At 39.9% G+C, this 24,239-nt stretch overlaps 1 protein-coding gene across 3 annotated transcripts; it reads right to left on the bottom strand.

Annotated features, from left to right (window-relative positions):
* Positions 1-2,434: 2,434 nt before the first annotated feature.
* On the bottom strand, positions 2,435-17,337 carry LOC136837053 (AN1-type zinc finger protein 4-like). Of its 3 annotated transcripts, none has more exons than XM_067101635.1 (6): positions 17,047-17,337; positions 10,673-11,632; positions 7,815-8,019; positions 6,393-6,533; positions 5,806-5,917; positions 2,435-4,889 (listed from the first exon to the last, which is right to left on the bottom strand). In XM_067101635.1, the coding sequence occupies exons 2-6, from the start codon at positions 11,052-11,054 to the stop codon at positions 3,489-3,491; spliced, it is 2,241 nt and encodes a 746-aa protein (XP_066957736.1). In that variant the 5' UTR covers positions 11,055-11,632; positions 17,047-17,337; the 3' UTR covers positions 2,435-3,488. The 3 variants fall into 3 exon arrangements, with proteins under 3 accessions (XP_066957736.1, XP_066957738.1, XP_066957737.1); XM_067101637.1 differs by having other exon boundaries at positions 2,435-4,886; XM_067101636.1 differs by having other exon boundaries at positions 17,282-17,325.
* Between the last annotated feature and the right edge of the window lie 6,902 nt (positions 17,338-24,239).

The following is a 24,239-nucleotide window of genomic DNA, read 5'->3' as shown; positions in this document are numbered from 1 at the left end:
GCTGGCCAACAAAATATTACTTTAAATTCTTGTAAAGCAAGAAAATAACATAGGAGAACGTCAACTGCCATAGACTAGCTCACTGCGGCTTAGAATTACCAAAAGAAGTTACGGGAGAAAGTTTAGGCCAAGGTGATGGTTATTAAAGACATCTTGGCCTAGCAGTGAAAAATATGCTTCAAGATTTTGGTTACATTTGTTAGGCTATCCTATACAGCACTGACCTCGGCTAAAAGGGCCATCCTCTTCTCATTCAAATGCATACTTGCTTCAAGAATTCCAACTGAATATTAGTATTCACATTATAGACTAGGCCTATATATTGGAAGATGAGCAGTGAGAAGAGAGACATGAAGAGAGAAATGAAATTCTCACAAGCCTATAGGCCTACAAAAGCATAACGTCATGCAGTAGGCCTAGCAATTTCAGCCTATGGGCGAGCATGAAGCGGAAATGAGACTTCGAGTGGTTGGACAGCAAAAACCTAGGCCTAATGTGATCTAAAAATCAATAAATATAAAGAAGCCTAAATGAGATGAAGTATATGAACTTAAAAGTGAAACTAGGTGAAATCCCGGTTATCACTAAGGAATGACAGGTCAAGAGGTTGAACAACATGAGCGATACGAAAGGAGGTGCAAGATTAACGCGGGACCCTGCAAACACCTTCAGGAATGCCCACAGTGCACCATGTGTGGTAAACTGGCTAACGGTTCACTCGTCACGCACCTGCATTCATAGTCCCATAAACTGCAGGTGAAATAAGACAAGCAGGTGACTTTTTCCATTACCAGCAGCACAGAAGACCTCCCCGTGGGCAAAAACAACTGTATAGAGGCCGACAAACCCCTCTCAGCCGCGAGTCAACACAATTAATAACCTCACCTGTATATCAAGGGACATTAAAGCTCAAAGATTTATTATATTGCTTTTAAATCAATACTGACAAAGTCATTTTAATTTGTGTCTTTCGTAACTGGTAATGAATTTCAAAGTTACTTAATAGATGGGAATTCAATATGGTCACACTCAGGAGGGTTCATTTACAAAATTTACAGGGATGACCTTCATGACCTACCTGTCGGAAGGCGGAGACTCGGAGAGCCAATAACCTCTTGGAGATGGGTATCTTAAGGCAATCTCTGATGTTAACTCTAACTAAGTGGCAATTTCCCGCAGTCTCTAATGTTAACTCTAAGACTAAATGGCAATCTTTGGGCAATTGTGCTCAATTTCTGTTAACTCTAAGGCTAAATGGCAATCTTAGGGCAATGGTACACAATCTCTAATGTTAACTCTAAGACTAAATGGCAATCTTAGGGCAATTGTGCTCAATTGCTGTTAACTCTAAGACTAAATGGCAATCTTAGGGGAACTGTGCTCAATTTCTAATGTTAACTCTAAGACTAAATGGCAATCTTTGGGCAATTGTGCTCAATTTCTGTCAACTCTAAGGCTAAATGGCAATCTTAGGGCAATGGTACACAATCTCTAATGTTAACTTAAAGACTAAATGGCAATCTTAGGGCAATTGTGCTCAATTGCTGTTAACTCTAAGACTAAATGGCAATCTTAGGGGAACTGTGCTCAATTTCTAATGTTAACTCTAAGACTAAATAACAACTAACTAGCCTATCAAGTACAATGGTTAAATCACAGCCCTGACATGCTTATTATTTTCAGGACATAATAATAATATGAAGTTCTTTTAAATGAACGAGATGAGGGAAGATTTTTTTATGATGCATAAACACAAATTCACAATCTGGAGAGACAGCCAAATCCCTGGGTCACTCTAGGTGTCACCGCATTTTGAATTTGCATATAACGTTGCATATGGCAGTAATTTCAATTACTATCTCTCGTGCATTTTTATATTATATATGAAACTTCAACCCGGCACTTTACGCATAGGCCTAATTTTTAATTCTCTTTTTCTTTTTCCTCTCCATTTCCGGTTTTTTAACTTTTTAAACAGCTAACATAGAAGCAATGCACAGGAAACCAATTTATTTCTACAATAAGTGAAGCCGTATTTCTAACATTTTTTTCATTTGGAGACCGACTGTATAGTCAATACATGCGAAGAGACACAGTAAGGATTATATATAAACACAATTTGTAAATTAATCTTTTTTAAAAAGGCAACAGACTTGAAATTATTTTTGATGATGTAAATCAATTGTTCGTTATAATTGAACGTGTTAGAAAGAATTTGCACTTGCTGCAAATAATGAGCAAGTAATTATAAATATATATATATATATATATATATATATATATATATATATATATATATATATATATATATATATATATATGTGTGTGTGTGTGTGTGTGTGTGTGTTTGTGTGTGTAACAGACTATATGTGTTTTTATAAATATAATAATAATCGTTGTTTGTCAAATAGATATTTTAATAAATAACTTAGTATTATTGATAGTTTTACCGTGTACTTAGGTCAACTTAATTTTCATCACAATATCAAGGAAAGATATCAGTGTTAAATTTTAAAAATAACAATAAGTCATTAAAGCTAATTACGAAAACAATAACTTATCCAATAGATGACAATCATACATTCCCAACATGAATGATGGGAACACTTCCCCCCAACTTTGGAAATAAAATTAATTTTCAATCAATAACATGGATTCGAACGTTTACTAATACATTAATAAGGCAGCGTGTGGTCCTTTTCATACAATTAAGTCTGAGGATTCTCCACGTAGTACTATATTGCATATAGACAGCATAACGATTAGCTACGAAAATTAATAACACTTTTAACTAAATCCCAAGTCTTAGTTTTTTATTAGGAAATTGTTTTAATTTCATACCAAGATTAATGGAGGTTTCTGAAAATCAGCATATAAAGTCGATTGCTTTTGATTCTTACATGAGATATACAATAGCCTTACGTTGCTAGACATAAGGCAGCTAAATAAACTGCCTACGCCGTAAGATCGTAGGCCTATATATTGTAGGTAGCTGTACAAATATTTTCTCAAGAATATACATTTATGTGATGACGTTTTTATATAATGAACAATATCTACAGTAGTCCAAAGTACAATGACGTAGACACCTACTCCTAAAGTCTTCCACGAGCGTATCTCCTTATAATAATCTATTATACACGGAGGCACTTGGGTTTTCTAAGAACACAACCACAATTGAAAATCACAATATTAAGATGGCTAACCTTTATCACGTGTTAGAATTTAGTACTTATAAACAAATATAATTGGATTTCACAGACAATAATAGCACTTCTCTTTAGGTACAAAACACCAAATGGTATCATAACCACGATTATAAATTTATTTAAAGGAAAAATATCAATGGATGTTTGAATAAGAGCGCTGAGTGTATGCTTGTTAGCATCACTTGATACCAAATGCATTTGGGATTTTAGAAGGCTTTCTAGCATTAATCGAAGCATTATCACAATTATATTTTTTATTTTATAAAACACGCCAATTCACTATATTTTAGGTAGCCTGTGTGATGCCACCAAAGGGTTAGCCATCTCTATCAGTTTTCGTCCTTCCGTTTTGAAATCGTAAGTGCATTCGTGTGTTTCCGGAAGCCGATGCTGCGTACAGAAAATACGATCGCACCTGCAGACATGAGTATTGACTAACTTTATACGCTTTGAGCAATAAGCACACTTTGGTTTCTGCTTGCGCCCCCTGCGAGGAGGCGTTACGGGGGGCAGGTAAGGCGGCGTGGCGTGTAGCCTCCCGCTGCCCTGTCTTTTGGCCTGACTCCTATGGCTATCTGGAGTGGTGCGCCTCGAGGACGCCGTTTGGTTCCTCATAATCTCACGGAGGATTTCGCGTTGCTCCTTTGAGCCAGAAGCAACCAGAGCACCATTGGCGGGCGAAGGGGGCGTTCCCCCATGCCCTCGTAAGGAGGATAAAGACACAGATACGGAACTGTTCTTGGTAGTGCTCTTAAGACCATTGGACCCAGAGAAGCTGGTTGAATGGCTGAGCGGGCGGGCTGTGGGTGGGGGAGAGTCATTTGAACGCATAGACTGGCGGGAATTTCCCCTCGAATTGCTCAGAATTGTGCAGATTTCACGTAACTGTTCATCGGGAGCACGCAACTGCAAGCGTTCGCTAATGTTCCCTTGTCCAGTGGAAGTACTGGGTCGGTGTTCAAGCACTTCGGGGGATGTTTTAGGGCGCACGGCGGTGCTGACGCGAGCCACTCTTAAGAGATCTTGGTTATGTGAGCGGTTGAGTCTCATTCCTTCGTAACGCCTAGCCCTGGAACCATAAGTGGGCATATACAGAGGCATGGAAGCCTCTCGTCTTGGCCATGCCTCCCTCGAGTCTTTGGTACCATTCCTTGAACCTCTGTCTGTGAAACCATGATGAACGAGGGATTTGCGATATGACTCGTAGTTTTTCTTATTGTTAACGCTTCTGCTGATTGAGTCTGGTGACTGGGCTGTGTCCCGCCGTTTGCGAAACTCCTCGTCTACTGCAGAAAGACGACTCCTTTCCGTACGTGGTGGTATGCTGTCCAGAGGCTTCCTCCCACTAAAATCTACAGGCACTGGAGGGTACGCCATGGGCAGACCTTTAAGAATTGTCGAAGATTTTGACAAGCTGTTGCGGCGTTCCTGCGTCGTCGGTCTAGAGCTCCTCCCCCCACGGTGGGAGATAATGGATGTGCGCCTGCCATTTGCACTGTTGGGGATGCGACGGTTAATAGTACTAACTGGTCGTGATCCTGGTTCACCTGCCTTCCCAGGTGATTGGGACACATCAGCCTGAACAGTGAGTTTGTCCTCTTGTCGGTCTATCGTGCCCCTGGAGGCACGACTTATAGATCGTTGAGAAGGTGGTAGCTTGCCTTTTTCTTTTTTAGCCTGCTGGGAGAAATTAGAGTTAGGCAGGCCCGTGCACACTTTACTGGCTTCAAATGGTATTGAAAGCCGATAAACAGTTTAGTTCGGAAGCTTCCAATGAAAAAATATCCCTATCCATTACGACGATCCAAGAATAAAACAAGTCAGCAATTACTTCCATGCTTATCCCTTAGTTGCTAAACCAAGAATGAAGCCCTTGTAAGAAATATTTATAAAAGCATCAGTCACTTCATATACTTCTCAGTATGTCAAATGACCACCCCTTGTAACACTACCAATCCTTACATATTGTTCTATGTACCTCTGTCATGCACACACTCTTGTGCTTCCTTCCGTTCCAACATCTCTTTGACTATCATATTTAGCCACCATTTTATGTCTCTTTTCTCCATCACAAGACTTGAAAAATAAATACCGTTCTTCCTCCTTTCATCTCTGCACATGGCTATACAGCCTTAAAACACTCCGATCCATCTCTCACCTTATGCTAATATTATTACCTTCATGAGTTTCACATTAACTAACATTTTACAAAGGCCTCAAACTTATTTTCCTGACTCATTTCATTTTTTTCAACCATAACTATATATAACATTTTCATTATTTCCTGCAATTTCTTCAACCATAAAAAAGCAACCTACCAGTGTCTGAGGTCCACTGTTACAACAAACCAGCCACTCTCCCATTGTGTGTTCCACAAAAGTTAAAGTTTCATAATACATTTAATCCTGCATACATCATCAACAACATCAACATTGCATTATTAATCCTAATCCTATGATATTCTTTTCCCAGGCCACATGTGCCACATACAGGTTATTTCTTAATCCCAACCCTTGAAGACCCAACTCTTATTATCATCTAAACATCACTACAATGTTCTTCCCCTGTCAGTTCTTGAGTTGTCTTATTTATTTACCTTTTTCTTGTTCTTGGCAGCGTCCATGCGTGCCTGTAGTTCTTTCATGCGCGCCCTGGTCCTTGCTCCGTCTTCTGCTGCCTGCAAGGTGTCTTTTTCCATTTGCTCAAGACTGAAATCAGAAATCAAAGCTTTTGGTAGGATTGTATCAAGGTCTTTTCAAATAAAAGATCTACTATACTAAATAAAGCTTTAAATGTTACTTTCACACTACTATATAGCTGTGTAGTGAATCTACCTGAAACTGTAGGCTTTATTCTGACCCCATATACAGGGCTGCTTTAGCAGTTTTCCGAAATCACTGGTGCCATGAACTTAAGTGGTTGCAACAAAGTATGCCCTAAATATTCTCATAACTTCTAAATAGTCTCATACTCATATAACTTCTAAATAGCCTCAACTACTGAATAGGCTCATAACTTCTAAATAGTCTCATACTCAAAGCTTCTAAATAGTCTCAACTTTACAATAGTCTCAACATTCTGATTCAGCTTTTGAGTAGACGCAAGTTATAAACCCAGCGCAATCTGCAATCAGTAATGACCTCTGCCTTTAAATAAACTTTAGAAAATAAAGGAACACCATACCTCTTAACAGAACTGAAGGATTCGTTGAGAGGCGAAAAGGATCCATCGTTGTTTTCGACAACCCTGTAGACGTTGATGTTGTCGCCATCTCGCAGGACGAGAAGCGTTACGGTACGACCTCCGTTTCCCTCCAGTTTCTCCCTGAAAGGAAAGATCGTGCATTGTGTTTTCCGTCAAGAAAGGAATATGGATTCGACTGCATTGTCTGATTGTCTCACTGGAAATATATTTAACGAATTACTTATTGCGGACATGATTATAATACCAGGAGAATGTTTTTGCAATGTTTCTCGATGGTTAGCCTAAGGTTGTGAAGAATATTCAATATCGGTCACATTTGTTAATTGTACTCTAGTTTCTTTAGTAAATAGCTCCGTTAATAATTATAAAGACTAACACTTTAGTCTTATGATTACCTAGTTATGCACAAGTGATATTAACGTGTCCTTTTTTTTTTTTTTACGAAAGCCACATTCATAAAGTCGATTTTCCATCAATAGAACTCCATAGTGCCTCGTTTTTATTACTATCACACTGCTGTACTATTGATTTTCACAGTTTTATTATCAATTTTTAAGCTTTCTCAATATGCATCTTGTGTCATCATTACAAGTATTCATCCAACTCATGTCTTTCCTTATTCTCTATATTTTATTCATAATATATATCGGCTGTTTTCCTTACCAAGGTAAAATTTGTTATTCATCTGTAAGAACTTTCTCAGCTTCATAACTTTTTGTATATAATCCGTGATAATTTGACAGTGTATACACTAAATGTAGGTCCTTATCAAAGTTTTTGAGGCAGAGTCCCAATTTTCGATTTATACTTCAAAACTTTTTATTGTGACTAAGCTCTTAAACTACCCCAGTGCATATCTTTATTAACACCTATGCATATTGGATCTTTTATCATAAGCTATATTTATCTCAATGATAATTATATAAAAAATATATATTTTTAAGTATATTTCATTTACTTGACTTATAAAATTGTTAAAATGTGTTACTTTTAACGAGAACTGCATAATTCATCAGCAGTTTATTCTCATTCGTTTTAATTAAACTATACTTTACAGTGGCTAAAAATATAAATGTTTATTATATCCAGTTATGTTTTTGGTTTTATTTAGAATGTTGTTATTTTCTTACCAAATTAAAGTATATGCAAGCGCCTGAAATTATGTCAGTGCAAAACGCATTAGGCTGTATGAGTTATCACTCACAGCCTTTGAAGTTGAAATTTTATGCCAGTGAATCATGTTGCTATAATCACAGTTATATTTAGCGACATACTGGAGAAACGATTTACGTGTAACATATTGAAAAAAACCATATAACAGAAAATATACTGAAAATTTTGGAGAAAAGTCAAAATACAAAGTGACATCAGCCTAGTGAACATTAGACTCGTCCGGCTTACCCTTCCAGCTCGTTGTCAACATACTCCGTGATGTCCCGTATGATGTCGTGGTGGGTGGGCAAGCGACGGGCGTTTATCGGACCGCCCTTCATGTGCAGTACCAACCTGAGGGTGGAGCCATCCACCACATTTTGGTTGATGAGGCAGACGTCGTCCAGCAACTCGGTCTGACCCAGGAGCAGGTGCTGGTGGCTCATGGGGATGCCTGAGAGGAAAGAAGGTCGCCTCAGTGCAAGTGATATTTGAGGGAAAGGGTGAGGGTTGGGGGAGAGAGAGGCGGGGGTGGGGGGGAGACGGTAAGGACGCCTCCGTGCAAGACACATTTGGTGGATAATGATTTGCCTGGCCTTATTTTATGGCAAGTATTTGCTAAATTAGATTACTGCGCCAGAAGGGATTTTTGAAAATGCGAAATTCTGTGTCCCGTCTTTGACTCCCAGCTAATCAGTCCTCCTTATAGTTTAACAGTTTACTTAAATTTTTATTTGTTAATTCATTAATTTAATTTATTTTTTTCTATTTTATTAAGTGACCTCTTCTTTCTGTGTGTCCCATTACCTTCTGTGGGGTTGCTTCATATGAACAGGGGTCATCTTCCGAATAATAATAATAATAATAATAATAATAATAATAATAATAATAATAATAATAATAATAATAATAATAACGCTGGTACACATTCACCTTGCGTCGATTGGTGGATGGCCGGATTGGAACCAACCATGGACCGTACGAAACAAAACCCAATAGATTATTCTGCTTAACTGGCACCCTTCTATTCATGGCTATTCTGCACATAAATCAAATATGCTGAGAATCGAGACGACTGTCTCCCGTCTATACAACGGCCTAGAAGACACTTTTACAAGTTTTTCCCGCGTATTTTATGTTCTATAGTTCATAGAAAACTGATTTTATTTAGTTTCACTCGATCTTCAATGCTCTTTCATCCTTGCTGATCAAATTATCAGTACCGCTTCTTTAAAGCATTTTATTTTTTCTTTTAAAGCATTTTACTTTTTCTTATTTATATATATATATATATATATATATATATATATATATATATATTATATGTATATAATGTGTGTGTGTCATTTCCAAGCTTTAAGAATTGCTTTCCTGGCTAATATGATTTTTGACCTAATCTATCCCTGCTTCCCGTTAGGAAATTTTGATCGCTCTGCATTATACAAGACTAGATGTTACGGCAGAATTAAACTTTGCACAAGTAAGAAAGTATAAACAACAAAAGAATGCCTTAAGAACGGGTTTATATTGCAGATCAAATGTTGTCCATTGTTCTCCCCAGTTCCGCACTGATCACAAGAAGTTAGCCTTAAAGTCTGACGTTATGAGTCTAGCTTTCTACGTGACTCGTGCATCCTTCGTCCCGAGTTCACTTATATGCCACTTCCTGCTTATTCTTCCTACCAAGCCCACTTCATTTATTTATCCTCCTGTCTGGTGGAGACTGTTTCAGATTTCCTCATTAAATTTCTTCTTTACCTCATTTTCAATTATTTTTCTCTCTCTCTCTTTTCGTCTATTTCGCTGTTAGTGGAGATTGTTTCAATGCTTGTGTTTCGGTAGGCCTACTTTCCACATAGGTCTATTATTTGGTCTTCTTAAAAACCTTTCCGTGACGTTTTCTCTTCAGTGTGTGTAATGTTTCGAAACAGCTCGATCAAATAATTAACAACGCACGAAGTTCATGACATTTGAGAATCGTCACGCGCAAGGTCTGAATCAAGTTTCGATGCTGGGAAAATACCGAGCTGCTCCTTGCATATGATTTGATGTGAACCGTTAACTAGCGTCACAAATGCAGTGATCATCGGAGAGGTTAGTAAATCAAGGCAAATTTAGATTAGCTAAGGTCATCTGACTTCTTTTTGGGGAGTGGCAAAACAAAGCAAGGCGCAAAAATTTTCTTAATTAGATTACTCACGAGGAACACAAAAGCGGGCGGAGAATTCCATACATTTGATGCTAGTATAGAATTATGATTGGCGTTATCCCCCTCTAAGTGCAAAAAAAGTGGATACACCACCGCCTGTATCCACTTTTTTGACCCACAGACTACAAAGGAACTGTAATCACTTTAACGTAAACTGCTCATATTCAAAATCTATAAATGCGTCAATATCACTTTATATAGGCAAATACACACTGCTTTGAATACATGTACTTTTTTCATAAATCTCAAGTATGACTACAGATTCTCATTTGGTTTCCTTTGAAATGCCATAATGAAAACTACAATGAGTTATAGATCAGATTTCACAATTTTATCGATGAATTGAATTGAAAATAGAATTTAGGCCAAAGGCCAAGCATTGGGACCTATGAGGTCATTCATCGTTGAAACGGAAATTGACAGTAAAAGGTTTGAGAGGTGTGACACGAGAAAAACCTCAAAGCAGTTGCACTATGAATCAGTTGTTAGGAGAGTGTGGAAAGTAAGATGGAAGAAAGAGAATATGAGAGGAGGTGCAGTAAAAGAAACGAAAAGGGTTCCAGCTAGGGACCGAAGGCACGCTGCAAAGAACTTTAAGTAATGCCTACAGGGCACTGCACGAGGTGCACTGACGGCACTAGGGGTAGCAACGTTATCGTTAATTTTGTTTTTTCAAATAATGCCTCATTTCACCTTTTACCCCGTCAGAGTTCTGAATACAAAGGTATATACAGCCTTTCTGGAATACAGCAAAGAATATAGTAAAGTTTCTTAATTTTGCACAGCAGGAGGCCTCCATTCTCAACAGAGCCTTAAAAATGTCAAAAATTACTGCATATATTTAGAAGAAAACTGAATACCTGAAAGATTACATTAAAAATAACATTTCATCCCTCACCTTGAGTTCGGAAGAGAAGGTTTTTTAGCCCAGCTGCAGTGTCCCACTGAGACACCCTCACTCGAAACGTGTCTCCGAGCAGGGTTTCCACCACCACCTCCAAAGCGTCATCCTCTTCCTCTTCCTCTTCTTCCTCCTCGTCGTCATCCTCATCCTCAGCAAAGTCATCCTCCTGAGGATTATAGGAGGAGTCGAGAACGATGGCGTCTCTGGCGTCGTAGCCGTCATGGTTGGTCATCGGAGGCACATTTTCCTTGACATGAGGCTCACTGGTTTTAGGCTCCTCTTCCTCTTCTTCGTTATTCTCTTCGGAACCTGAGGCGCGGCGGGCTGAGCCTTGTGAGTCACGACGCTGCTTATCACCACCGCCCCCGCCGCGCATTTTGGTCACCTGTACAAATGGTTGGGAAGACTCACACCGTCCTCCATCTGACTGGCAGTAGGGACTTGCCAAAGCTCGTTTCAAAATTACCTTTCCTTTCCATCATATGGGGTTTCTGTGTCATCACACTTCGTGTGGACTGAAATGCATTATGCCTCAAAAGTGTGGCTCAGTGGACAAGAACATATGTCTAGGTGCAATCTTGTTTCAACGTACAGGAAGATGGGTCTACGTACAATCTTATATCACACCACAGGATCATACATCTACGTACAAGTATATCTCAAAATGCAAAACACAGGCCTATGTACAGTCTTATTCTGTTGTACAAAAACACAGATCTACAAGCAATCTCATCTCGACCTACAGGAACGAAGGTCTACTTCTAATCTGACTCTCTTCATTATTTGTTAATTTCAAATTTCAGAGAATTTACAAAGAAAGTCCATCCACAAAAGGCGCTTTTGTGCTACAGCTCGGTCAGAGGACACTGATATGCTTGAAATCTATTCTGCGTTCGTAGTATGGTGGCTCTGGCATAGGGAATGTTCTCTTGTAGAGCTCGCCTTCGAAAATCCCTGAAAAAGAAGAAACAGAGCCTTCATTCTACTAAACAAATTGAAGTCTCAATCAACAACAAACTACAAAACTAATGAGATGTAATGTATATGATACAGTAGTGTCGAAAAGTCTCACAAGTTCAGTGATAAAGTGTTAGTTTTCTCTAACAACTCTGAAATGGTCATTGTCCTGATACTCATTTTATTAAATTCAAATATCTAATATGAAATATAAAAAGCAAAAACACTGAAATACTGATCAACAAACAAGTTGAGCCACAACAACAAAATTTACAATTGTTGCTAGTTATCCCTGGGCTAGATTATCCACCCACCAGTCAATGCATTGAAACACGCAATAAATGATTCAGTCAGAGCTTCTGTATAATAGCTTTCAAAATGGCTCCAATGAGTGTCACTGCTCCTGATGTACACATAACGATTTGTCTCGGCAAAATAAAATTGTTCTCGATGACCTTCTTCCAACACAACGACCTTTGGTGTGCATGCCTAAACAAGCTCTAGGGCTTCAGCCTACCAAAGAAGGCCTACAAGCTTTATATCTTGCCAGTGTGACCTGAAGGTCACTCCAGTACAAGGTCACCTCATAATGACTTTTAGCCAAAGATTGGTGACTAAATAAAATTTATCCTTGCATCTGTTGCGTAGCCTTGAAAGCCTCTTCGTTTAAGCGCTGAACCTTGAGTGTTCCTAAACACAATTTATTCTTTTATGAGCTTATAAACCAGTGCTATTATTTTACAATAATATTGGTTATTTCATGGACGTCACTTTATTCTGGGAATTTTGTCCCAGGTTCGAGCCAACAAGCCCTGTTTTGCTGTTTAACAATGAATGAAAGAACTCTAACCATTTTTATAGTAAAGATAATGTTTGTGTGTGCCTATAGTTTTAGAATACGATGCAAGCAATCTTTAGCCTAGGAACACTTCTAACTTTTCTTATGTTAGAGAGGTGTTCCTAGGCTAAAGATTGCTTTCTTTACATTTTAACCATTGTATATCAGTCAAAGTTTAGCACAGACAGGTACGTTTACACACACCCATACACATACACACACTCAGACAGAGAAACATACAGAGAGTCAGAGCTATCCAATCAGTTCGTGTCACATGAAGTATGAGCCAGTAAAAGCCCCTTACGTTAGCCTTGAGCGTGCTATTGATTGGTCGTCTCAGGTTCTTTGGAGTAAATAACCTTCCATTGATATATTTCATATTTTTTTTACGACATTTAAAACTGCTTAGTGTTACCCGACGCTCTCATCACTTCTGGACCGTTACAGGAGTTTGGAAGTATCCTGGAAACCAAATAATGGGAGGGGGGAAAAAACTAACTGTTGCTAGACCAATGCCAGAAGTAGCAACCCGTTGGTACGCGTGTTCAGTGGAATATCCTAGTGACACACGACAAATTCAACACCGTCTACCTTTTGCTGTAAGGAATGCTGACATTCTTCTCTCTCTCTCTCTCTCTCTCTCTCTCTCTCTCTCTCTCTCTAGGAATGTCGAGGTTATGTTGGGACCCCCTTGGTTTATTAGATTTTGGTAGTGATCCGTATGAGGACATGAGTCTAATGTCCTGAATGGGGAGAACGTGTTTTAGACAACGTAAATCACTCGTACTTCATCATGGAATTACTTCCTTTTCTTTTTTACGTTCTTGCAAATAATAGTGAGTTCGTGGAACTTCTTTCCTGAAGAGTGGTGACGAATATGTCGCCTAAAAACTGGGGGCTCAAATGACTCAGAAATAATGGAGGAAAAGTCAAGAAGAAGAATGATAATTGTCTGACCTTGCCTTCTGATCCGACAGGGCAATTCCTCTTCGCTTTTGCAGACTTAGGTTATAGATTTTCTTTGTACTATATATATATATATATATACGCATATATATATATATATATATATATATGGGCCTATATATATATATATATATATATATATATATATATATATATATATATATATATATATATATATATACTGTATATATATTTACTCAGAAAATATGACTCCAGAAGGTGTTAACTTTCAGTCTTTGGCAAGTCTTGTTTTGTAGGGATGAGGTTGCCACCCTCATGCCCTTCTCTATGGCGACTGCGACCCAAGGTCGAGTACCCACCAGATACCCAATTGATTCACGAGTCAAGGGGGCTAAAGATGATTTCGCAGGAAAGGAAACACACACAAGAGAGCACAGTGAAAGGAAGAGCAGGGTTTAATTCGTGGATGGATAGAAATGAGGGGAAATGGAGGGTAGACCCATTTGTTCTCTTAACTGCATACAGAACAGAACATACATAGAACTTGAGACAAGGCTAAGCACTGGGTCCTGTGAGGTCATTCAGCGCTGAAAGGGAAATTGAGAGTAAAAAGGTTTGAAAGGTATAACAGGAGGATAACCTCGCAGTTGCACTAAGAAGCAATTGTTAGAGAGGGTGGAAAGTAAGATGGAAGAAAAGAGAATATGAAAGGAGGTACAGTAATAGGAACGAAAGGGGTTGCAGCTAGGGGGCCGAAGGGACGCTGCAAAGAACTTTAAGTAATGCCCACAGTGCACTGCCTGAGGTGCACTGTCGGCACTACCACCCTACGGGGTTAATTGCATACATAATAGCAGCTTGATATAGTTATCATCTGAGGTACATCAAAACTGGCGGACATGTTTAATACTGGGTTCATGACAGATTTCTTACGTGTATGCAGCAAACCTAGTGACCTGTTATGACCTAGGCCCAATGCGTCTAAGAAACAAGGAAGTGAGAACGTATGTTATGGCCTCAGTACATAACAATAAGCTGCCATTGCAAGTTACAGTTAAAGTTTACTGTCAAATTATATGTTTATTTAACAATAAGCCTCATGACAAAATCCAACAATATTGTGATTTTGGGTGGAATAGCAATCAAGTGTAAAGATAAGGAAAGGATGCAAACTTTTGCCAGACAGATGATTTGTTCATGTGGAGAAAATGGAGGCGATAAGAGAGACCTAGAAAACTGTGAATCAAAGTGACTCTAACTCATATAAACTTGTAACCTTCTTAGTTGAACTCATTTACACCTTATCCTTCTTGCAGTCAATGATATACCATCAAATAACACTTATAATGTAAAAACCAATTATCAAATGGATGTGCCTCAAAGCACGTGAATAAATCACAGTGACTCAAGAGCAGAGCACAAAAATTACTTACACTGAAACAAGGATGGACCCCTGATTGAGAACTTTCACAAAATCATCTATTATCGCTTGTTGTACGCACCACAACATTCATCACACATTAAACCTTTCCTATTCCACACATACTAAGCAAATAATCAATTTCACCTGGTTCACTTTCTTCCTTTCACTTGTGCCCAACATCCATGCTTCATTCCAAACAGGAGAACTAGCTTAAAAGTCCTTCCAAACATATCAGATTTTGCTTCCAAAGACGCTCTTTACTGTCATCCTGCCCTCAATTCCTACACAAACTACTCTGTTTTTGTTTTTCTTACTAACATTCAATGATTATCAATATAGTCTTCATTTACATTCATAAACTTTCGTACAGTTTCAAGCACCTTGACCAACATTCATTATATTTGTGTTGCTCAAATTTTTTTCAAATAACTTCAGCATGCACACAAGTTGTTCTTTTCGGAAAGTGCTTATGATAGACTCTCTCCACTATCACCAATGAACACTATCTTTCGCAGGGATCGGCTATTATTTTCCAATCACAAAACCTCTCCTTAGCCAACAAAATTGAATTTCGTCTCCTGTTCTTTCCTTGGCTTCTGTCATCAATCCATCCATAAAAATATTAAACAGCCAAGCTGGCATAACACACCCTTCTCTCAGACCCACTTTTAGAACAAGCAAGTCAGTCTCCCATCTATGTACAAACTAGTATACGTTCACTTTTTTCATATGCACTGAATAAATTAAAAATCCTCTCCAACATTCACATTGCATATCTTTTCCTATAGGCCTATGTGTACCACAAGCACATTTTCTTCTTTGCTTTCTGAGTTGCACAAAGGTGTTCACCATCAAACACTTGAGTCACACTCTTCAATGGCTGAACTATTTGGCCCTGCTCTAAGCTTCTCAAGAATCTGTTCTAAGGCTACAGCTATAGGTTCTAAAGAATCTGCCCTAATGTTCTAAAGAATCCGCTCTAAGCTTCTGAAGAATAACTCTCATGATAGCAAACCCTCATGCAAGAGGTACAAGAAAGCCAAAATGTGACGGACTAGCTATTTGGACTGGGGCAAAGTTTCCATAACTGTTCTTGGAACTCACCAACACACTTGACGACAAAACAGAGTGTGATGAAGAGAGACTAAGTTAAAAGCTATTTTAACAGGTTACTCAAGGTCCAAAAACCCTTGCTGGCAGAAGGCCAGCATAATTTAACAGAACCAAAGGTCACAGTCACAAGGTTGCCTACATTCCTCGCTGTAAAATTAGACTCATGCCATACCGCCATGTGTCACACGAGATATACCAACCGAATATGAGTACATAGGTCTAGCAATTGCTATTCTCTTTCGTGTACTTTTCCATACTCTAATATAAGCTATTCTCAGCTTCTGAATAGAATAGAAATAACGAGTTTTTAATAAATAGGTAAGGTATTTTAATTAACTCAAGATGGTACAATGGTTCCATTTTACTTGAAAGAACTGGAGAATGAGTCGATAGCATATTCAAGGTTATCTTAAGGGCGCTTACTGAGTCATGCTTCATGTCACTTGAGTGAATGGGTTCTCTCTCTCTCTCTCTCTCTCTCTCTCTCTCTCTCTCTCTCTCTCTCTCTCTCTCTCTCTCTCTGTTAACAGTGCTAAAATAAATATTTCTTCGGAAACAGTTTACCTCTATATGATAGTTTAAGAGAAAATAGAACAATGGTTACTGTTGCATTTAACTTCAGTTGATGAATTATTACTCACCTCTTACTCATGAACACACACACAGAATTAAGATTAACTTCTTGACACTTCTACGTCTAAAACTGTTCTTATATTCTATGTAGATTGCTCTATAGCATCATCACAGATTTCCTCTTTTTACAGTGCTTGTAAGTCTTCGAAAATACATATGGTCTACATTTACCCTATTAATCAGAAAGTTCTCTGTGCGTCTACACTGCTATGTTAGCCAGAGTAGACTAGGTCTAAAACCAGTTAGTTAAAATATTTCATATATCTACAGAGTTTTGTTGAATTCCACGTGCGCTGGATACAATGATAAAAATTAAACAAACAATTCTGTGAATAATCAGAAAAACTGACGTCCCTGTATTTGTTTAAATCGATATAAATAAATTCTCGACTCCAATATTGCAGTGTAAGCATGGAATAGGCCTACGCTTCGATCTAAATCAAATTAAAAAGCTGTGAAGGGCGTACAATGACTCACCTACAATGAATTATACATTTACCACTCACATATCACAATCCTTATCAATGAGCACCAAATTCTGTCACTTGTTTACGTGTTATAAGGTGTTTACGTTTATTTTACATTTAAAAATACGAGGCTACATAATCGAACACATTAAACCACGAACACACAAGCTTAAATCAGGATTTAGCGGGTGAAATAAATGGGATTTTATCACTAATTAAGGTTATTGTGTCCCGAAATACGTTACAGGTATACAGGAACAATTGCACCCGTCTTTCTCACCAAAACTTCACTGTGGAATTCGCTGGTTACCTGGGCCCCGGATGACGAGATGCCAGTTAGGTTTTATTCATATCCTCCCTCTTTTTAACATAAATGCAGTCAATTACGAATTTTAGTAATCCATGTTATTACTTTAATATTTATATATATTGTGGTATGAGACACGTAGTCCGTATTTTTAGTTATTCGCTGGAAATTAATACCTGAAAGATTCCCCAATTCGGCAACTGTCATTATTGACAACTGTGGCACATGTTACAGAGCCTTTATATTTATGTAGCTTAGCAAGCTTCTGTTGGTTACCTGTAAGGAAAGATATAATGAATAAATACAAATAAAGTAATAAAAATATTATACAGTTATATATCCATAGTATATATTTCTAAGAAAAAAGGACGTTGTCTATTCTTACAAGGACAATATACATGTAATCGATGATTAAAGAATTCCCAAGAAGAGAGTTTGTTCGCGAGTGCGTGTATGCGTTCGAGGCATTCTTATTAGCCACTACTACGAACCAGAGACAAGGTCTTTATCAATAAGTTATGATGGTATGGTGACTGAGGCAAGAGTAATGCAGTCTTTGGAATTTGTGTGTTATTTTAAATCATTGTTATTCAATAGTTGTTCTTGCTTTTCAAAAATAAGAAGAAGAGGAAGATGGAGAAAGATAGGGAAAGACCGTCTCCTGGAGGTGTGTTAATCTTCACATTTTTATTGCGACTCACCACAGTCGACTAACGACCAGCCACGTAGTTCACTGCTTAGGTGAACAACGGCACAGATAATTTTTTTTTCCAGTAAATGCATTTCAATCCACTAACTTCTCACGGGATCGATCCTGAGATCATCTGATGAGGCGTGGTTACGTAAACCGCTGGACTACTAGACTTATTATTTATCTATATTTGGTGATTTAACGCTTATAAATAATATATAAATAAAATAATCAGTAGATGAGTAAAAATCCTTTATAACTATATAAGCGCAGTCTGTAAACCTTCACACGGGATCGATCCTGAGCTTTCCTGACGAGGTGTGGCTAGAACCACCCGGCGACTAGGCCTATTATTTATCTGTTTGGTGATCTTACGATTATGATAAATAAATTTATTAATTAATTACTAAATTTATTAAATATCTTTCATATGTTTAAGCCCAGTCAATTACCCTCTCACGGAATCGATCCTGAAACTTTCTGATAAGATGTAGCTAAACCCATTAGACCTATTATTCGTGTGCTATGTGATCTTACGATTATAATTAACTCCCGTAGGGAGATAGTGCTGTCAGTGCACCTCATGTTGTGCACTGTAGGCATTACTTAAGGTTCTTTGCAACGTCCCTTCGGCCCCTAGCTGCAACCCCTTTCGTTCCTTTGACTGTACCTCCTTTCATATTCTCTTTCTTCCATCTTACTTTCCACCCTCTCCTAACAACTGATTTATAGTGCAACTGCGAGGCTTTCCTGCTGTTACACCTTTCAGACCTGTCTACTGTCAATTTCCGTTTCAGCAGAAATAAAAACATAGTTTTTCTCACTTTCCTCTTTCCCTCACCACACAAACACACAACACACAGGCGCGCACGTACATGGGTTCTTACGTACACACACACAGACAGCAGACACACGTACACAAACCTTTAATCTGAGACACTATCTCTCTCTCTCTCTCTCTCTCTCTCTCTCTCTCTCTCTCTCTCTCTCTCTCTCTCTCTCTCTCAACCCCTGCCCCTGCGTTATCGCTTCCCTTGAAACAAAGTATCAAGACGTTCAGGACCTTCTCAGGCCCGATTCCCCAGTCTAGCAGGAAACCTGCCTACCTCCAGGGAACAGCCTCTGAGGAGGATCTTCCCCAGTCAAGGGTGCCTTCAAGGGAAGGCATCCTTAGGACGCCTTGAGGCCCTCACCCTTGTGGTTCAGTGCCTCCTCAGGCAAGCTTCCCCAGCCTGGCAGGTAACCTGCCTACCTCCAGGGAAGCAGCCTATGAGGGGGATCTTCCCCAGTCAAGGGTGCCCTCAAGGGAAGGCATCCTTAGGGCACCTTGGGCTCTCACCCTTTTGGTTCAGGCCCTTCTCAGGCCTGCTTCCCCAGCTTGGCATTAAGCCTGCCTACCTCCAGGGAAGCAGCCTCTGAGGAGGATCTTCCCCAGTCAAGGGTGCCTTCAAGGGAAGGCATCCTTAGGGCACCTTGGGGCCCCTCACCCTGGTGTTTCAGGCCCTCCTCAGGCCCGCTTCCCAGCCTGGCAGGAAACCTGCCTACCTCCAGGGAAGCAGCCTCTGAGGAGATCTTCCCCAGTCAAGGGTGCCTTCAAGGGAAGGCATCCTTAGGGCACCTTGGGACCCCTCACCTTTCGTGGTTCAGGCCCTCCTCAGGCCCGCTTCCCCAGCCTGGCAGGAAACCTGCCTACCTCCAGGGAAGCAGCCTCTGAGGAGGATCTTCCCCAGTCAAGGGTGCCTTCAAGGGAAGGCATCCTTAGGGCACCTTGGGGCCACTCACCCTTGTGGTTCAGGCCCTCCTCAGGCCCGCTTCCCCAGCCTGGCAGGAAACCTGCCTACCTCCAGGGAAGCAGCCTCTGAGGAGGATCTTCCCAGTCAAGGGTGCCTTCAAGGGAAGGCATCCTTAGGGAGCTTTGGGGGCCCCTCACCCTTGTGGTTCAGGCCCTCCTCAGGCCCGCTTCCCCAGCCTGGCAGGAAACCTGCCTACCTCCAGGGAAGCAGCCTCTGAGGAGGATCTTCCCCAGTCAAGGGTGCCTTCAAGGGAAGGCATCCTTAGGCACCTTGGGGCCCCTCACCCTTCGTGGTTCAGGCCCTCCTCAGGCCCGCTTCCTCAGCCTGGCAGGAAACCTGCCTACCTCCAGGGAAGCAGCCTCTGAGGAGGATCTTCCCCAGTCAAGGGTGCCTTCAAGGGAAGGCATCCATAGGGAGCTTTGGGGGCCCTCACCCTTGTGGTTCAGGCCCTCCTCAGGCCCGCTTCCCCAGCCTGGCAGGAAACCTGCCTACCTCCAGGGAAGCAGCCTCTGAAGAGGATCTTCCCCAGTCAAGGGTACCTTCAAGGGAAGGCATCCATAAGGAGCTTTGGGGCCCTCACCCTTGTGGTTCAGGCCCTCCTCAGGCCCGCTTCCCCAGCCTGGCAGGAAACCTGCCTACCTCCAGGGAAGCAGCCTCTGAGGAGGATCTTCCCCAGTCAAGGGTGCCTTCAAGGGAAGGCATCCTTAGGGCGCCTTGGGGCCCCTCACCCTTATGGTTCAGGTTCTCCTTAACCCTGCTTTTTGAATATGACATCAAATCTCCGGAGGCTTCAGGGCGACTCGAAGGATTTCGGATCGTGCTTCTGCAGACTCTGAAGTTGGAGTTCCACTAAGCTATAGCTATAGCTATAGCTCTTCTTCCAGGAGCTGGGGACCGAAGGATTCCGAATCATTTTCAGGCGTCCCGAGGAAGCCATCCCTTAAGGATACCATTGCCAGGGGAAGGACGTCCTGAGAGCCTGCTTCCCTGGAGGGAGGTAGGCTTCCTGCCAGGCTGGGGAAGCGAGCCTGAGGAGGGCCTGAACCACAAGGCTGAGAGGCCCCAAGGTGCCCTAAGGATGCCTTCCTTTGAAGGCACCCTTGACTGGGGAAGGTCCTCCTCAGAGGCTGCTGGCACCTCTCCCGCTCCTCCAGGAACTGAAGACGGATGGATTCTAAGACTGCGAAAAGTCCTCTGGAGTCCTGTGAGATTTCACACCGATCTGTTGATCCAAATGATAATTCTGGCCATTCAAATCTCCTCTCTCTCTCTCTCTCTCTCTCTCTCTCTCTCTCTCTCTCTCTCTCTCTCTCTCTCTCTCTCTCTCTCTCTCTGCTTTCTTGTCGTGAAAGTTCTTGAAAGTCTCTATTCCAGGGTCATCCTCTTCTCTTGATTCCTTTCCGCGCTTATCTCGAGTCCAGAAATTAGTTCCAAATGTGATAGTATCGAAAATATTCCCGCTTTATAAATCGCCAAAGCTGGAACTTCGACTCCTTACTGCTCCTCCGCGATGTAGTCCATGTTTTCTTGAGCATAAAATTGTTCGCTGAATCTGTCTGCATAAACTCTTCGCCTTGTTTTTAATCAGATTTTGTTTCCGGAGACTGAAATTTACATTTTTCTGAGCCATAGCAGCGTTGGGCGCATGCGCCAATGATTTCTCTCTATCGTCCTTCCAGGAGCTGGAAAATTTTTGAAACTTTTAGATCATTCCAGCATCGCCTTTGTAGTCAAATATAACCAAATTTTCATTTATTGTAGAAAGAAACCAAACAGCAGTTTTAACGACACTCTCCTAAATTATTATTGCCCCAGGTTGAATAAATTTAAAAAACAAAGCACATTCTTGTATATTGCCAAGAGGAAGGAATAAGTTTAAGAAACAGCGCACATAGTGAGAAAAGTGATGGACTCCTAAGTGATGGACTCCTAAGGAGGCAGGATGCAACCCGCAGTGCGTGGCCTTTGGCCTAAATCCTATATTCAGCTCAACTCAACTCAAATCAATTAACCAGTAAAATAAGTAAAAACTTTGATGACTTGAACAAGCGGAACGAAGGGCGTCACTCATGGTGATACGACAATAATAACTCCAAATAAAAAGTGAAAGCCGGTAACCACGGCAGTGAAGGTCACTGACCACTCCGCTGATTAGGTAAAGACGTTTGCTATCTAGTGATTATCGGTGGTTATCTGTGATCTGAAAGGGCGCTTTTGCTCTGCCCGTCATCTTATCTCATTTCGTTCTCTTAGAGTGGTTAAAGAATTGAAGTTATCTACAGATGTACTGTATGTAGTATGTACTGTAGTATGCTGTAGTCTTCTTCAAGTATAAAACACACACACACACACACACACACACACACACACACACACATATATATATATATATATATATATATATATATATATATATATATATATATATATATATATATATATATATATATACGTGTGTGTGTTTGTAAGCATCTATTCATAATATCCACACTAACTTTTTAATCTCTCAATTTTTCTAGAACTTATCACTACAAGCTGGCTTTGTCCTATAAAATATAATTGTATCTGGCACGGCCAGGATTCGAACTTAAGCCATTTGGGATTAGAGACAGAGGTGAACGACTGACTTATCCACTCTGCTATCGAGAGAGAGAGTTGCCAGTTGACTTCAAACCTGTTCTAAGTATTCTCGTCGAATTAGGGTCGTGCATTCAGAATAAAAATCAGTCTAAGTCCCCCATTGATAGCTAAGTGCTAAGTTTGGAGATACAGGAAGGAGAGCTCGGTTGTCAAAACAGAAAAAATGAATTAACAAAATTATTTAGTCATTAATTTGTTAATTTATTTTTTTTAATAACTGATCTCTTCTTTCTATATTTCCTATTACCTTCTGTAACTTCTTGCCAATGAACACCATATTCTTTGGAAGCTTGAATTTCAAGTCAGTGTCCCCTGCCGTAGGCTTGTTCCATATGAATTGGGTTCATCTTCTAAATAATAATAATAATAATAATAATAATAATAATAATAATAATAATAATAATAATAATAATAATAATGAAACGGTTATTTCATGATAGACCGGCCAGTAACTCACTTGTAACGTTTTTCTATTCCCAAATGTTAATCTTATATCACTGATATTTTGTTATCATATTTTATGATATCAAAAATTAATCAAAGGCATTACGTAATTACTGCCGGATATCATTTATCACCTAATCTTCTTATCAAGGTTATACTTTAATGGTCAAGATCAATTGTGGGCCTAATAAAATGATAAAACACAGGATACTCCTTCTTCTTCTTCTTCTTCTTCTTCTTCTTTCTTCTTCTTTCTTCTTCTTCTTCTTCTTCTTCTTCTTCTTCTTCTTCTTCTTCTTTTTCTTCTTTTTCTTTTTCTTCTTCTTCTTCTTCTTCTACTCAGCTTAATCCCCAGTCAGGGTCGCTGTTTTTAATGAGCCTTGTTCATCATTGGTTTTGGTAGATGTTTTATGGATTCCAACCCTACCTATTTATCCTTTCTTTCAGCTCAGTGGTCTGGTTAAACTAAGGTACACTTTTATCCTTTCTTTATTTCTTGAAATCTTCAGCTGAAAACCCTTATGGACAGAGTGAAGAGACTATGAAACCAAGAGGGTTCCAAAAGGAAATTAGCCTGCAGAGAGAGAGAGAGAGAGAGAGAGAGAGAGAGAGAGAGAGAGAGAGAGAGAGAGAGAGAGAGAGAGAGAGAAAAGGAGATAGATAGATAACTATGAGGAAATAGAAAATAAAACAGGTACTACTCTAAAAATTCAGGAGACGGCAGAAGAAAGCAGGAATAAATTTGCTCCTCGCTTAAATATTTGCAGAGCAGAAGATTCTGCAACAGTGCTGGGTAAAATATTCCACATTTCAGTTGCAGCCAAGATAAAACTCCTAGCTAACAGAGCAGTATTAAACCCGATGCTAAAAAACGACGCACTGTTTGCAGCGTTGGGAATGGCACTGAGACTGGCGGAATTTGAAACTGCTCCTGTTTTCTTGAAGCTTCCCAAAATATGAAATCTCCAGAAAATCTAGATTGGCTTGATGAAACGCAGCACTGGACTGGAATCTGGACTCTGTACTGCACTGGGCTGGGCACTTGAACAGAAAAACTCCAAGACAGAATCAAAGCTTATTTTTCAACTTCAAGGTTCCTATAGCCTTGTAGGCAATGCAGGTGGCATTTTTGAATTTCAAGGTTCATATCTATAAATAGAAAAAGACCAACTTTGAGCTCCATCTTAATTACCAAACAGTCAGTTTCAGCAGTTATCCAGGCTCAATAGTAAACAACCAAATTCGTAAATTACCCTATTACCATAATCGTTGCCTACAGTTCAAACCATCACCAAAGTAAACAAAAGACTTACATTGTATTCTAGAAT

This window comes from Macrobrachium rosenbergii, chromosome 57 (genome assembly GCF_040412425.1).
Source record: "Macrobrachium rosenbergii isolate ZJJX-2024 chromosome 57, ASM4041242v1, whole genome shotgun sequence".
In the NCBI taxonomy this organism is placed as follows: domain Eukaryota; kingdom Metazoa; phylum Arthropoda; class Malacostraca; order Decapoda; family Palaemonidae; genus Macrobrachium; species Macrobrachium rosenbergii.
The sequence above is the reverse complement of the archived record's forward strand: the minus strand, read 5'-3'. Positions and strand labels throughout refer to the sequence as shown.

What these genes read in the sequence shown, in the direction of transcription:
- LOC136837053 (XM_067101635.1), bottom strand. Translation starts at nt 11,054, where the DNA reads ATGCGCGGCGGGGGCGGTGGTGATAAGCAGCGTCGTGACTCACAAGGC. An exon ending in TCCTTCAGTTCTGTTAAGAG is followed by an intron (nt 5,918 to 6,392) that starts GTATGGTGTTCC and finishes TTCTGATTTCAG; the next exon opens with TCTTGAGCAAATGGAAAAAG. An exon ending in CTGCCAAGAACAAGAAAAAG is followed by an intron (nt 4,890 to 5,805) that starts GTAAATAAATAA and finishes AATTTCTCCCAG; the next exon opens with CAGGCTAAAAAAGAAAAAGG.